The sequence below is a fragment of the Gorilla gorilla genome, chromosome 14, assembly GCF_029281585.2.
Source record: "Gorilla gorilla gorilla isolate KB3781 chromosome 14, NHGRI_mGorGor1-v2.1_pri, whole genome shotgun sequence".
Lineage (NCBI taxonomy): Eukaryota > Metazoa > Chordata > Mammalia > Primates > Hominidae > Gorilla > Gorilla gorilla.
In genome coordinates this window covers 55,953,502-55,967,054 of record NC_073238.2, presented here as the reverse complement: position 1 = coordinate 55,967,054, position 13,553 = coordinate 55,953,502, and the positions used below count along the sequence as shown (strand labels likewise).

General features: G+C 34.9%; 1 protein-coding gene across 2 annotated transcripts in view; it reads left to right on the top strand.

The window, feature by feature from the left end:
- The window catches only part of VWA8 (von Willebrand factor A domain containing 8), a 391,686-nt gene that overhangs the window by 283,531 nt on the left and 94,602 nt on the right, over nt 1-13,553 (top strand). For both annotated transcript variants that reach the window (XM_031001353.3, XM_055360043.2), the window contains 2 exons: nt 1,497-1,578; nt 5,670-5,871. In XM_031001353.3, the coding sequence (XP_030857213.3) occupies nt 1,497-1,578; nt 5,670-5,871 (284 nt within the window). The remainder of the gene's footprint in view (nt 1-1,496; nt 1,579-5,669; nt 5,872-13,553) is intronic.

Below are 13,553 nucleotides of genomic sequence, written 5' to 3'. Positions count from 1 at the left end.
TACTAAAAATACAAAAATTAGCTGGGCTTGGTGGCGGGTGCCTATAATCCCAGCTACTCGGGAGGCTGAGGCACGAGAACCACTTGAACAGAGGAGGCGGAGGTTGCAGTGAGCCAAGATCGCACCACTGCACTCCAGCCTGGGCAACAAGAGTGAGACTCTGTCTCCAAAAAACAAACAAACAAACAAAAACAGCAGAACACTTCACAAACCACCTTGCACAATAAAATAGGCAATAATAACGTACACTTTTTGCAAGCATAAACACTCAGGTACACTAATGACATCACATGAGTATAACAGTTATGAACACATGAGCCATATTCATAAAGCAATTGGTCAAAAGGGAAATGTCATACATGCATATCAGTATGTTTGGCGGTTGAAGAAAAGATTGTTCCAGCTCTCAGAGACCAATTCACCTTCTGTATTTGTCCCCTCTAGGCTCTTGGCTGATGGGATGATGTCCACCAATATTGAGGGCAGGTCTTCACCACCTGGTTCCCTCAGACTCACATACTAATCTCTTTTCCAGATTACAGATACAACCAAAATAATGCTTTACCAGGTTTCTAGGTATTCCATAATCGGTCCAACTGACACCTAAAATTAAGTCCACAAATACACCCTTTGTCAGCTTGGCACCTATATGCATCTCCTTAAACCATACTTAAATTTCCAAACAAAGACAGTAAGAAAGTAATAGCTCTGTATAACATGATGCAATTATACTGTGATTGTGATTTTCAGGATTTTAAACTTTAGGGACTTTTATCTATCTTTTGGGATTTCAACAATCAGAATAATGGCATTCAGGATTGTGTCTTTTGGGATTATGATCCAAACTCCTGAGTCCTCACCCCACTGCCCCATCCTCACCTCACCTTCCCCTGTCTTGCAGGGCCCTAATAATGACAGATACTGTGTGATGAGCAACCCCTGTCGGTGCTTTGCATTTACTAATTTCATCTAATCCTCAAGATAACGCTTATGATGCTCAGATGCTGTGGTCATCTGAGGTTGTTATCCCCATTTTACAAATGAAGAAAGCAGGCCTCAGAGAGGTCAATAACTTGACCAACCTAACACAGCTCGGACAGGAGCAGGACTTCCTACCAGGTCAGTCTAATTAGAGAGTGTGCCGATTCCACCACATTTTACTGCATTGTTGTTGCTTCCTAAGAAGGAAAAACAGTTCAGATGATGAAATATTTTTTAAAAAAACTATAAGTGCAAAAACATTGACTCATCTTGGGAAGCTATCAAAGACAATGAAAATAACTTAGGTTATTTTCTGACAGTAAAGAATCACAGCCCAATATGCTTCCCTGAGGGAAGCATATTTCTCAGAGTCTAGCCGTGAGGGTTGACCCAGTACCTTGTCAAGTAGATCCCAGCGTTCTACCCTAGGCTACGGATAACTTGATTCCACTTTTAGCACCATTTGGTATCTTGCAGTAATTTAATACTTGGCTCATGTCATGACTTGTTTGTAGATGTTACTCCTCCACAAACATCTGGTTATATAGAAGTCACTGATCTTCAATCAAAGAAACTCCGATATATCCCTATTCCCAGGTAATCCATTTCACCTTTGTTCTTAGCTTAGTATGTCATAAAAAATGAGTAAATTCTTGCTAAGTACTCTGAATAAATGAGTACTTTTTTGCTTCTTTAAATAGCAAGCTCTTTTTTTTCCAGTTACAGTTGGTTTCTATCTTGCTGTTCTTCTGAATGTTTTCCTGGCATTTTTATTTTCATTTTGTAAAAATATTCCAGTGTTGCATAGGTATAAGTCAAACAGCCTGCAAGTCTTTGTTCTCTTTTGTTTGATCTGTTCTAATAAGTTTTTCTGTATCTGAAATAGCATTTTTAGTATTACAAAAATTATAATACTTATTAACTTTGTGTATTTATTTTCTGAAGTAAATGTGTTCAAAATATCAAAACAATTTAAATAGATTTCTTTAATATTGTTTTGATATATGTTATTATGCATCTGCAGTCAGGGAGGTTGTACAATAGCCAAAGGATCCCAAAGCTTTAGAATAGGACTTATTACTGTTCGCCTCCTTCATTATTGTCCCGCTATGGAAGCAAAGCATTTAAACTAGGTAAACTGAGGATTTAAAAACAGAAACAATAAAGCTTGATCTGTCCCTTGAAGAACACAGGCATCATCACCTGGAGCCCGTCCCTTTCTGGGTGCATCCATGCCTTATTTCCCTCTTCCAACCTAAGCTTGCACCTGCTTTGGCCTACTTATCCTAGGTTCCTCTTTTTCCCTTTCTTTGCCCTCCATGCCAAAGCCTTCTTCCTCTAATCTTTCTACTCTATTTTGACCTAGATTGCAATCACATCTGCTCCTCTCATGTACTCCCTCACATTGCCACTGAGCCCTCACAACACAGTGGTTGAAGTCTTGGCTAGAAGCTCTAGCAGAGTAGCCTGGAGGGCCTGCAGAGGAAGACCAGGGACAACAGAATCTGTCAGTCACCCAAAATGTCACCAGGCTTCCTTTCTTCCCCCTTCTCCAACCCCTAGAAGAAAATAACTCCGCATGATAGCACAAATAACTCAGAAACACAGCTTCATTTCTTAGGACCCTTTAATCAGATTAAAAAAATATGAAAACAAAATCATTATTCAAAGAAATAGATATACTTCTTCCAACATATATAAGTATGACTTCTTGGAACATCCTAATGTGTTGGTTTAATGGAAAATGGCTTTTAATCATTTGAGGAAATTGCATATTCCATCTTAATTATATGCTCATTAAAATATACTAATTCAAGTAACAAAAGCAAATAACATCTTTTTTAACATATCTAAAACATTGATAATTTTTTCCAGTATTTATAGTCATTTCTCTCACTAGTTTTTTATTTCAGCGTTTTTCTCTTTTAACTTTCTGTATGAATCACATGTTATACCTGCCATGGAAAGAACATCTGGAAGAGCAGCTGTGTGCACAGCCCAGAGCCAGCTGGCCACCATAATTCATTCAGTTAGGGCTGCACTGTCCAACGGAAATATAATGAAAGCCATATATGTAATTATATATTGCTTGGTAGACACACTAAAATATTGTTTTAAGGTGAAATTAATTTTAATATCTTTTATTTAACCCAATGTATCAAAAATATTATTATTTTGACATGTAGTCAATATAAAATTTTTAATGAAATATTTTACATTCCTTTTTTTTCCTAAGTCTCTGAAATTCAGTGTGTATTTTACACTTAAAGCACATCTCCATTTGGACTTGCCACATTTCAAGTGTCAAGAGTCTGTTTCATTGTCAGTATGAATTTAGAGTCTGTTTCATTGTCAGTATGTCCTGAGTTTCTCTTAACTACTGCTTTTTTTGACATATGTATAAAATCCAAGGGAACAACCCATCTGGACTTCAGTTTTTTTGCTAGTAGCTTAGATTTAGCATTCTGCTAGATATCAGGAATTTTCCATTTGATAGCTAATTTCAAATAATAGAAAATACAATAAAACTGTTTGTAACTTCAGGGCCAAAATGAATACATCACTTTTGCTCTCACATAATTTTCTTCAAAGTTTTATATTATCTGCATTTGTAAAGTAGTACTGCCAAGCTTTCATATGTGGCTGTGTATAAATTTAGGCTTCACTCTACTATAATTCTATGTGTTCATTTAAAACTTTGTTATTATTTATAAGGAAAACATTCTTTAAGTGAAGAAAAGATTTTTAGACCTAGTGTGCAAATTGTAGTAAATATGTAATTTCTTCAGTAATTCTTTTTTTAATAAATTAAAGAAATTGCCTGTAAATGTAAAGTTTTGCTATGAAGAGTTAAGTAGTGACAATTAGTAGGTACAGTGCTCAATAGAATCATACAGCTTGGGTGTTCTTGGCAGAATTTCAAATGTCATAGTTACAAATGGATAAATTTCATTATTCTTGAATAGCCCCTTACTCCATCATCTGTAACTACTAAGTTTTTTCCTGCAGCAAATATTTATTGATAGAGTACCATGTATTGTATCAAATGTTACCTTCTTTGAGCCCTTCTGGGAGTCCTGTAAAGTAGCTCGGAACATATGGTCCCATCCCACTGTTGTTCTCATATGAACATTTTCTAAGTCTTCTGTGTCCAAGAGTGGCCGCCCTTGTCACTCTGTGTTTAGTATCAACTAAGGCAGACTGAAAAAAGGTCAAATTAGTCTTGATTTATCTTTTAGAATATTATAAGAATTTACCTAATATATAATGGTTTTGTGTTTTTCCAAAATCTACAATGATAGCTTGTTATGTTTTTCTTATCAGACCATCTCTTTAGACGATTTATTTCATATAGAAAATATCAGATGCATTTTGCAAGCCAACACTAACAATAGGAATTTATAATCTGTATCACTTTTGTATAATAAGAGCTATACTCAGATCAAGGAGATATGCAGTTGACTCTTACAGACAAATTTGCTTTCCTAGAAATTACTATACATACATGTATATACACACACATATACAGATGTCAGAAATATATAATAAAGGAAATATGTGTGAAATATGTAACAAATCTATACATTCCTTGTTATAGAGTCACGTAACTTTCTAAGTCAGAAAAGGCAAAATATCACATACAAATGCAGTCGAAATGCATGAACAAGAAATTGGTTTCAGCACTGACATTAGGCCTCTAAGGAGTGAGTCCAGTACTCACTCATTAGCGTGTGAGGTATGAACTGGTATAGGGTTCCTTTCTTCCTGACAGTGGAAGCTAGTGTCGTCCACAAATACAGGAAAATGCAGAGAACCAGTAAATTACAGTGTATTTTTGCTTCTTACAGATGGTTCTGTTGATATCTTGTCTTTTAATGTGCTCATTATTAGAGTTCTGTCTTAGATCAGGCTGTTATAGCAGAATACTATAGAGTGGGGTAGCTTAAGTGACAAATATTTATTTTCAGTCTGGAGGCTGGGAAAGCCAAAATAAAGGGGCCAGCCAATTCAGTTCCTAGTGAAGGCTGTCTTACAGAGGGCTGTCTTACAGAGGGCTAACTTCTTGCTGTATCCTAACATGAATGGGGGGGAAAGGAAACAGGGAGAGACCACATGCAAGTGCAAGCTTTCTGGTCTCTTCTCATAAGGGCCCTAATCCCATTCTATAAAAGGGGCTCTACCCTCACAACTTCATCTAAGCCTAACTACCTCCCAAAGTACCCACCTCCTAATACTATCATATTGGGGGTTAGGGCTTCAACATATGAATTTGGTGGGGAGGGCGGGGGGTGGCGGATACAAGCATTTAGTCCATAGCAAATTCTTTATAGCAAGTTTAGAGAAGCTAATCAGTTTAAACCAGCTTTGTTTCCTGGCCTACCAATTAGTTATATACTGTGATCACTTATAAAAACATCTTTCTTAAAATAGTCTTTCTGTTTTTTTTTTATATTCATGATTGTCCTGCCTCATGTTTGCTTACAAACCCTGGGCATGTTTGTTTAAGAACTTTTGCTCATAGCGTATCCTCATAACCTGCCTATGTGGTGACAGAGGTAAGAGCAGGTATAAAATAATGAGTAGTGTGAGCATACTTTTTCAACAGTAAAGAACATTACAGTGTGCAGTGTCATCCCTCCTGCTTTATTTTTGTGGTCTCTTAGCTTCACTTGGATTCCTTTTTCCAGATCAGAATCTCTCTCGCCGTATATCACATGGCTGTCGACCATTTCAGACACAGACGCACTGCTAGCTGAGTGGGACAAAAGTGGTGTTGTTACTGTTGATATGGGAGGTCACATCAGGCTTTGGGAAACTGGACTTGAACGTCTGCAGCGATCACTCATGGAATGGAGAAACATGATTGGACAAGATGACAGAAATATGCAGGTACCATTTGAATTCACCTTATCTCTTAGAGGTGCACATTCAAGTATAAATTTAGTTCCAGATGCCACAGTCATGAAAATTTCTGGGCCAGTGACTCAAAAATAGTTGCTTAAAGAACTAAAAGAATTTTTAGATACAAAATAAAAAGACAAAAACAAATTCTCCATCTAAATGATGAAAAAGTAAAAATGTGCCTTTTTTTCTGTCAGTGCTTAAATGTGCAGGTTACTGACATCACACCATATGAATACAATCAGCAGCTTTTAGTTTTTTAACCTTAAGCTCTAACCAGTTTCCAGTAGCACCTTTGCATCTGTTCTCACTTTTACCATCTTCAGTGTCAGCGTCTCTACATGCTACCTAGGAAACAGAAACATTTAGGAACTAGAATACAGCAGATTATTACAAGGCCAGGACCTCTAAACTAGAGAAGGTGAGCAAAAATATGCATCCAATAGAACGTTTTTTATCAACTTCCTTATTTCCAAGTAATGCAAATTTAGTAGTCAACAATAAGTAGACCCAACCCTGCACTGGAGAAAAATATGGGAACAGGCCACCAAAGTGAAAAGAAACCTGATAACTCCAGAAATGACTCAGTCATCATCTAATCAATCTAGTTGCTGTCTGGAACTAATTTGAAGAATGAGGAAGGCTATATGCCCATGTATACTAAAGCATATAATAAAAGGATTTATTTGCTATTCATTTATTTTAATCTTTGGAACAAAACTTCTCCTGTTTACGTTACTTTCTTATCCAACAAAAAGAAAAGTAGGTTCCTCCCAGCCAGGTTGTTCTGCAAAGAGCCGATTAGCAAAATAAGAAATTTCTACAAACTATTTCGTCAATACCTGATTAATAATTCCTATTTTATGTGATTATTTTTGTTATTTTCTTTAAACAGAAATAGATATATTTATGAATGAATAATAATTCTCTTAGATCCTTAAAAGCTTGTAGGAACATTTTGAAAACCTCAAACCAAAATAGAATTCAAATCTTTTTGAAGGGGTATAAATATATTAATTTAATTAAGCTAAAACAAATGTGTGACTCTAAAATAAACATGTGATTAAGTAAGTGCCATGGACTGATTACAGCAACAGACTGAATGTTGGTTACTACTCATAACGAATTTAGAAAGCTAATTAATTATGGTCTGTTTCATTTATTATTCTAAACATTAGTTTCTTCTCTTTTTGAATTAAGCTCTTGTTCTCATTACAGTCATTGGTGCCTAATAGTAAATACTATTGTGTTTGAATTTCTATATTTTATATGTGGTAGAGATCAAAGGTCATGTTTTCCATCTGGTCAAGATTAAATTTATTTTTCACGATAGAACTTTACAAAGGACTTTTACTAATCATTTAATAATTGTTCTTGACTGCTACAAAAATGAATTTGTATTTGCTTTTTAATCATGTAGGCCTTCTCTTCCAGTTACTTCTCTGGCTATATATACATCTTTGTACTCCTAGCTTGTAGCACAATGATTGGTGCAATAAGCAATTAATATGTTTGTTTATGCTCACACTCCTATATACTAAAATGTACTGGTAATTGAAACTATTTGATAACAAATGGAATTTTTCTTTTAAACTGTTACAAATTATTTGTTTAGATGTAACTGAATAAATATTTATTGAATGAGGATATATAGTTATTAAGTTAGAAATGAACAGAATTATGGATCTAACATCTCAAGAATAATCAAAATATTCAGCTACATTACACAGTGCAATATCTGAACTTTCCCTAAACCAAACATTTTCCAGGACATGTGTAACTTTATGTCTCCAGTTTAAAGTTCAGCTATAAGCTGGGCATGGTGGCACATGCCTGTAATCCCAGCTACTTGGGAGGCTGAGGCACAAGAATTGCTTGAACCTGGGAGGCGGAGGTTGCAGGAGCTGAGATCGAGCCACTGCCCCCCAGCCTGGGCAACAAAACAAGACCCTGTCTCTAAAAAAAATAAAATAAAGCTCAGCTATTACAGAAATGAGACATATTTAGTAATAAAGTTGTATAATTCAGAATTGAATGATAGTTTCATTTGGAAAATTAGAATAGATGTTATCTGACATTCTCCTTTGATCCCTAAGTTCCCTTGATCCATTTTGGTTGATATTAAAAATGCATACTTATATACATACTCAAACATGAGTCTGTATTCTTATGTTCAAACAGACAAGACTAATTGTCTTAATAATCTATCATTGTTTTAATTTTTTGTCATATCTCTCTTCTTCCCTGCTTGGTAAATAATGAGACAGCTTATTTAATTGTTCTTATTTAGACCAGCTCATCTTATTAATTACAAGTGGTTTATACAACCAAACCTAAATAGAAGTCATTCCAGGGGCAACAGTAATAACAAGCAAATGTTTGTCTTTTACAGTTCCCTTTCTGTTTGATCTTTCAAGCTATTCTTCATTTATATACTCTTTATTCAGCACAGATCTGCTCCTAACTTCAGAGCTTGGAAAATGCCTTTCATAGAAGTATTGAAAAAAGAGAATAGGTTCTCCATACCCTGCTTACTTAACATTTGCTGGCTGCAAGCAGCTTCCCCATCACTGACCCAGTAACCTGATCTCCATCTAGTGGCCAGATGGACTTAACTTTTTACATCATGGAAATTAACAGGCCTGCTGGCAATGAAAGGCTTATACACTCTTGTCTTGTATGGTTCCTGTTGAGCAAGATAGGCGCCTTTAGGTCAGCAGTGAGGGCTGGGCAAATAACCTGCCATGCCATCCACCACAAAAGATCCCCATGCCTCCTGATTCCTCTGCATCATAGCAAAGGAACTGTCCATATTGAGATAAACAGTATATTAATAGTTAAATGTTTTATCACTACTCTCTTTGTCTTTGCTACATTTCAGCCTTCTGGAGTTATTAGCTTTGCCATTGTTGATTTGAGTTTTTGTTTTTGTTTAATGAATTTGTTGTTATTTTTATTTAATGAGTACAGCTTACAAGAGAGTATTTTTTGAGCTCTACATATAAAATGTGTTCATTAATTTTACATGCTTTGATAGAAACGTGTGTTTTTCCTATAATAAATAACCATAACAACAAACTGAAAGGATTAATATAAATGTAGTTTTAAGAGCCCATTATTAAGAATGCATATTTATTACTTTTAGATTTCATATTTTCAGAAACATGGGTTAATTATAAATCAAAATTCTTCTGGCTATATTTAAAGTATATTATTCATACTTAGTTACATTTGTCTTCCTTCCAAGAAAGCTGTTAAAGCTATACGACAGATTTCCTCAGAAATCAGATCATCTTCTCTTGGTGATTATTTTTGTGGGAGCAAAAAGGCTTAAAAGGTTATAGCTTTCAAATGTTATTTTCTAATTAAAAGAAATCACAAAGTAAATCTTCTGTATATTGCTGGTAGGATCTCTCTGCAGCCTTTGAATAGTACTTAAGGAAGTAGTATGTTCTTTAACAATGGTTGCAATCTTCTGAAATACAGTGTGAGACTGGAACTTTTTCATCGTTATAGTGAAGACAGTGTCTGGTACACAATAAGCACACAACCAGCATTTGAAAATAAAAAGGAGTGAGGCATAGAAAGAAATACATGGAAAAGATAACTAATTTATGTTTAGCACTATTAGCCTATTCCCCCTTTTAAAGAGAATTTTCTAGGACTATGAATAAATGCAGTTTGATGTACTTAGGTAACTAAGCTTGTCCTTTTCTATAATCTCTAGTCTAGCAGTTTTGATTTTTGAAGATCTCAGTAGGATATTAAGTTCTATTTTCAGTTTTAGAAACCACTGGGTTATTTAACTGGCTGACTATTAGTAAATTTACAGGCTAGGTAATCTTCAGATCCTCTATGGGATTATGAAATTCTTTGTTCTTTTTAAGGAGCATAGTTTACTCTTATACGTCATTCTTTACTTTGATCAATAACTCTGAAAAAATAGTCTGATTCAGTGGATCATTGTTACAGAACAATCCATATTTTGTAGGATTGTTATATGTACATGTGTCTTTGGGAATCTTTCTTGGCCCAGAAAGGCAATGCTTTTCTGAACTTTTATAATTTCTCACCATCCATGTCTCCTCGCCACGTGTCAGTAGAGCTGGCTTTCAGCAAGATGATCCAGCTGTTTCCCTATATGGTAACACTTGGGCATTGCCTGTAATTATTTTTTTATTGTTTATTCCTATTAGAGAAGTCCCAGCCATGAAAATTCATTTTGAATCTTTAAGATTTTCAGGAGTACTGAGTGAAAATGCAAGATCCCGGTGGCGTGCTAGTAAACCAGTTCTCATGGAGACTGGGGGGTTGTTAAGTTTGCCAGTTTCCATTTTGCAAACACCCCCACCATGATTTCAAGCTACCAAAGGTTAACAGTCAGCTTGAAAAATTCCTAAATATTTAGCAGTTATCTCTCATAGGCTGATATAGTTTAGCTCTATCATGCCACTTGCTTATTTAGGGCTTTATCATCTAACTCCCCAAAGAGAATTATGGCAGTTACCTAACAGCAAGGCTTTCAGAAATGAGGGAGTAAGATGGTGATAGGGACAGAAGCAATGAGAGAAAAGGGAGAAAGGTACAGAGAACACAGATAAGATAGTATCATGTTAGCTCAGGAAATGTGGAAGCCTGCAGTTATCCCAGTAACAAATTGGCCATACTCTTCTTGAACCAGAAATTTGGTTTGAGTAAAGAATTGAAGAAAAATCTGCCCTGAAGTAAGATAGCACTCCTGGGTTCATGCATATGGGCCTCCTTTCTTATATAGATTGTGTTTCAGAGAGAAATTGCAAGTTGATTTTTACATTCCTCTAAAAGAAAAGCTTCCATTGGATCACAACATTATCAGTAATTGCTAAATACAATTAAAATTAAATCAGCAGTCACCTCCCTAAGGCAAGCAAATAAACAAGTTTATGATTTTAGGGAGGCTGTGAGGTTTCATTAACTTTTTATGCATATCCAATAGGAATGATACCCCTATAAATTATGAAAATTATAGAATGTTAAACTAATATTTAAAATAGAAATATTATCTTACTTTCACTCTTTAGAAAAGGTCTAACCTCAAAAAATTCCTTTTCAAATCATCAGCAGGACTATTTCAATCTCCTTCTCTCAAGACAGGCCGTAGGATAATTGTGTTACCATATCACTAGTGCATATTGCTCAACAATATGATCAGCAAGTAAAGAGGTAATTTTAACAATATTAAAGTATAAAGAAAACAAATTAATTCTGCAATATACTGGCTATAAACCTGAATGTGAAATGCGATTAATAGGTTGACAGTCAATGACTCTAGAACTGTTACGGTTCTGAGCTCATTAGGTATACACTTACATTTAAGTACTTACATTAAGTACTTACTTAATGTACTTAATTACTTACATTAAGTACTTACTTAAATGTAAATGTATACCTTACAATCACAATGGCTATAGAAATAAAAGCTTCTTGCTATTATATTTATGATTTTATTCATAAGCAGTACAACTTATTGTTTAAGAGCATGAAATTTATAGTGTTCAAACCTAGATTAAAATCCTGGTTCAACTTTGTAGGTGATCTCTGGCAAATTACTTATTCTATCAAAGCCTCACTTTCTAATCATAATATAAAAATAATTGAACCTTAACAAAGTTGTAAGAATGAAATACAGTAATGCCTGGTACAGAGTAAGTACTCAGTAAACAATAAAAAATAGAAACTTAGAATTTAAGTTAATATTGGGCTACGGAATTCTTCAATGCTTTATGGAGACAAAGCCAAATTTAAATGAAACAGTATTACTCAAATACCTAATATTAACTTATGATCCAATGAGTTACATAATTCATCATCTATACTAGTGTTAAAATGTAAGCTTTGTTTATAATCCTGTTTGGAAAAAATTTTGTCAGATCCAAAAAAGGAATTGTAAAAATGGTCTTTGCCTAAACCTGTCAGCTTGAAGAAAAGCAGGAAATCAATGATAGGACAATTGTCAGCAGAGGATTATAGTGTTTAGCCTTATTTAAAAAACAAATTAGAACAAGACCAAAAAACATGCAGCAAAGTATACATCATTTACTCTGAGTCCTGAGAACAGTAGAAAACAGGAAAACAACAACAACAGCAACAAAAACACAGGGCAAATTGGAATCCTGTCTTTCTAAGCTTTTCATAGCTTTTTCCTCCTCCTATTTTAAGCTTTTGTTAGCAACAGGACTTGAAGATACTGTGTAGTTCTGAAGGTTGTAATGTGGGGTGGCACTGAAATTTGGAAGATTAGTCGAAAGTCTGTCCAGGCCGTTGAGACATCCAGATTTTCTCCTCTATCCTATGCTTCTAGGCAGCTGGCTCTCCTCTGCCCTTACAAAAGGCACCAATTAGGACAGGAGGGAAACCATACAACAACAAGAAGATAAAGTGAAAGTCTGCTTTTTTTACTTAGACTCAAGGAAGGTAGTAGCATCTATATTTAAGAATTTCACTGAACTAAAGAACCAGATATACAGTATAACAAATGGAACACACACACACACACACACACACACAAATCAAAGCATGTCCACTTGAAATTTTAGAACCCCATGGATAAAGAAATAAAGCCGATAACTTCTAATTTTGAGAGAAGTAGGGAACAGGTCATATAAAAGTGGTAGAAATCCTAATGGCACTGGGTTTCTCCAAAGCAGCATTGGAAACTAAAGAGAAAATCAAAGAGGGAAAATGATTTCCGGCTAGAATTTATATCCAGCCAAGCTATTAATCAAGTAGACTAAAACCATTATTAAATGTGCAAATCTCAAAAACATTACATTATTTCTCAAGAAGCTACTGCATGATGTGCTGTCACTAAAAAAAGGGAGTAAACTAAGAAAGAGGAAGACATAGGTGGAAAGAGTGGCAAAGGTAATTCCCAGTTGGGCAAAATTATCTAACATAAAAGCCTATTTGATAATAAAGTGCTGAATAGCTCATGTAACTTACTGAATACACTATGTCTAGACTGTGACATAATATATTCAGTAAAGAGCTATTCAGCACTTTATTATCATTACTATACAGACAGTCCCCGACTTAACGATGGTTCAATGTAACAATTTTTCTACATCGTAAAGTAGAAAAATTGTTAAATTGAACCACGATGTAGAAAAATTGTTACATTGAATCATCGTAAGTCGGGGACTGTATAGTAATGATAAGGTAAACAATATTGATTTGTTTATGATAGCACTTTATTAGGGGGAATGAGGGGAGAAAAAAATGAGCGATGTGTGTTTGAGGTGGGAGAGGTAAAATAATCCTTACCTTTCATAATAGGAAGTCAATAGACAATGTCTGAAATTGAAAAATAAAGAGACATAAGAATATTACTTAGAAATATGGAGGTAAATAGTAAAAGATGTAGTAAGCAGAGTTGAAGTAGTTACCTTTAACCTCTTAATTGCTTGAGGGGGAGACTGTGTCACAAGGGTGCTATTTTTTGTTATACATCTTGTAGTACTATTTGACTTATTAAACCATGTATGCTTATTACTTTGATGAGAATTAAAAATTACTTCAAAATAATAACAAGTCAAAATAATAACAAGTAGGAATTTACCAGATGGAAAAGAGGAATGAGGGTGGGCATGAAACAATTCCTCAGAAGTAGCGATTAAATTTAACTCATCTTT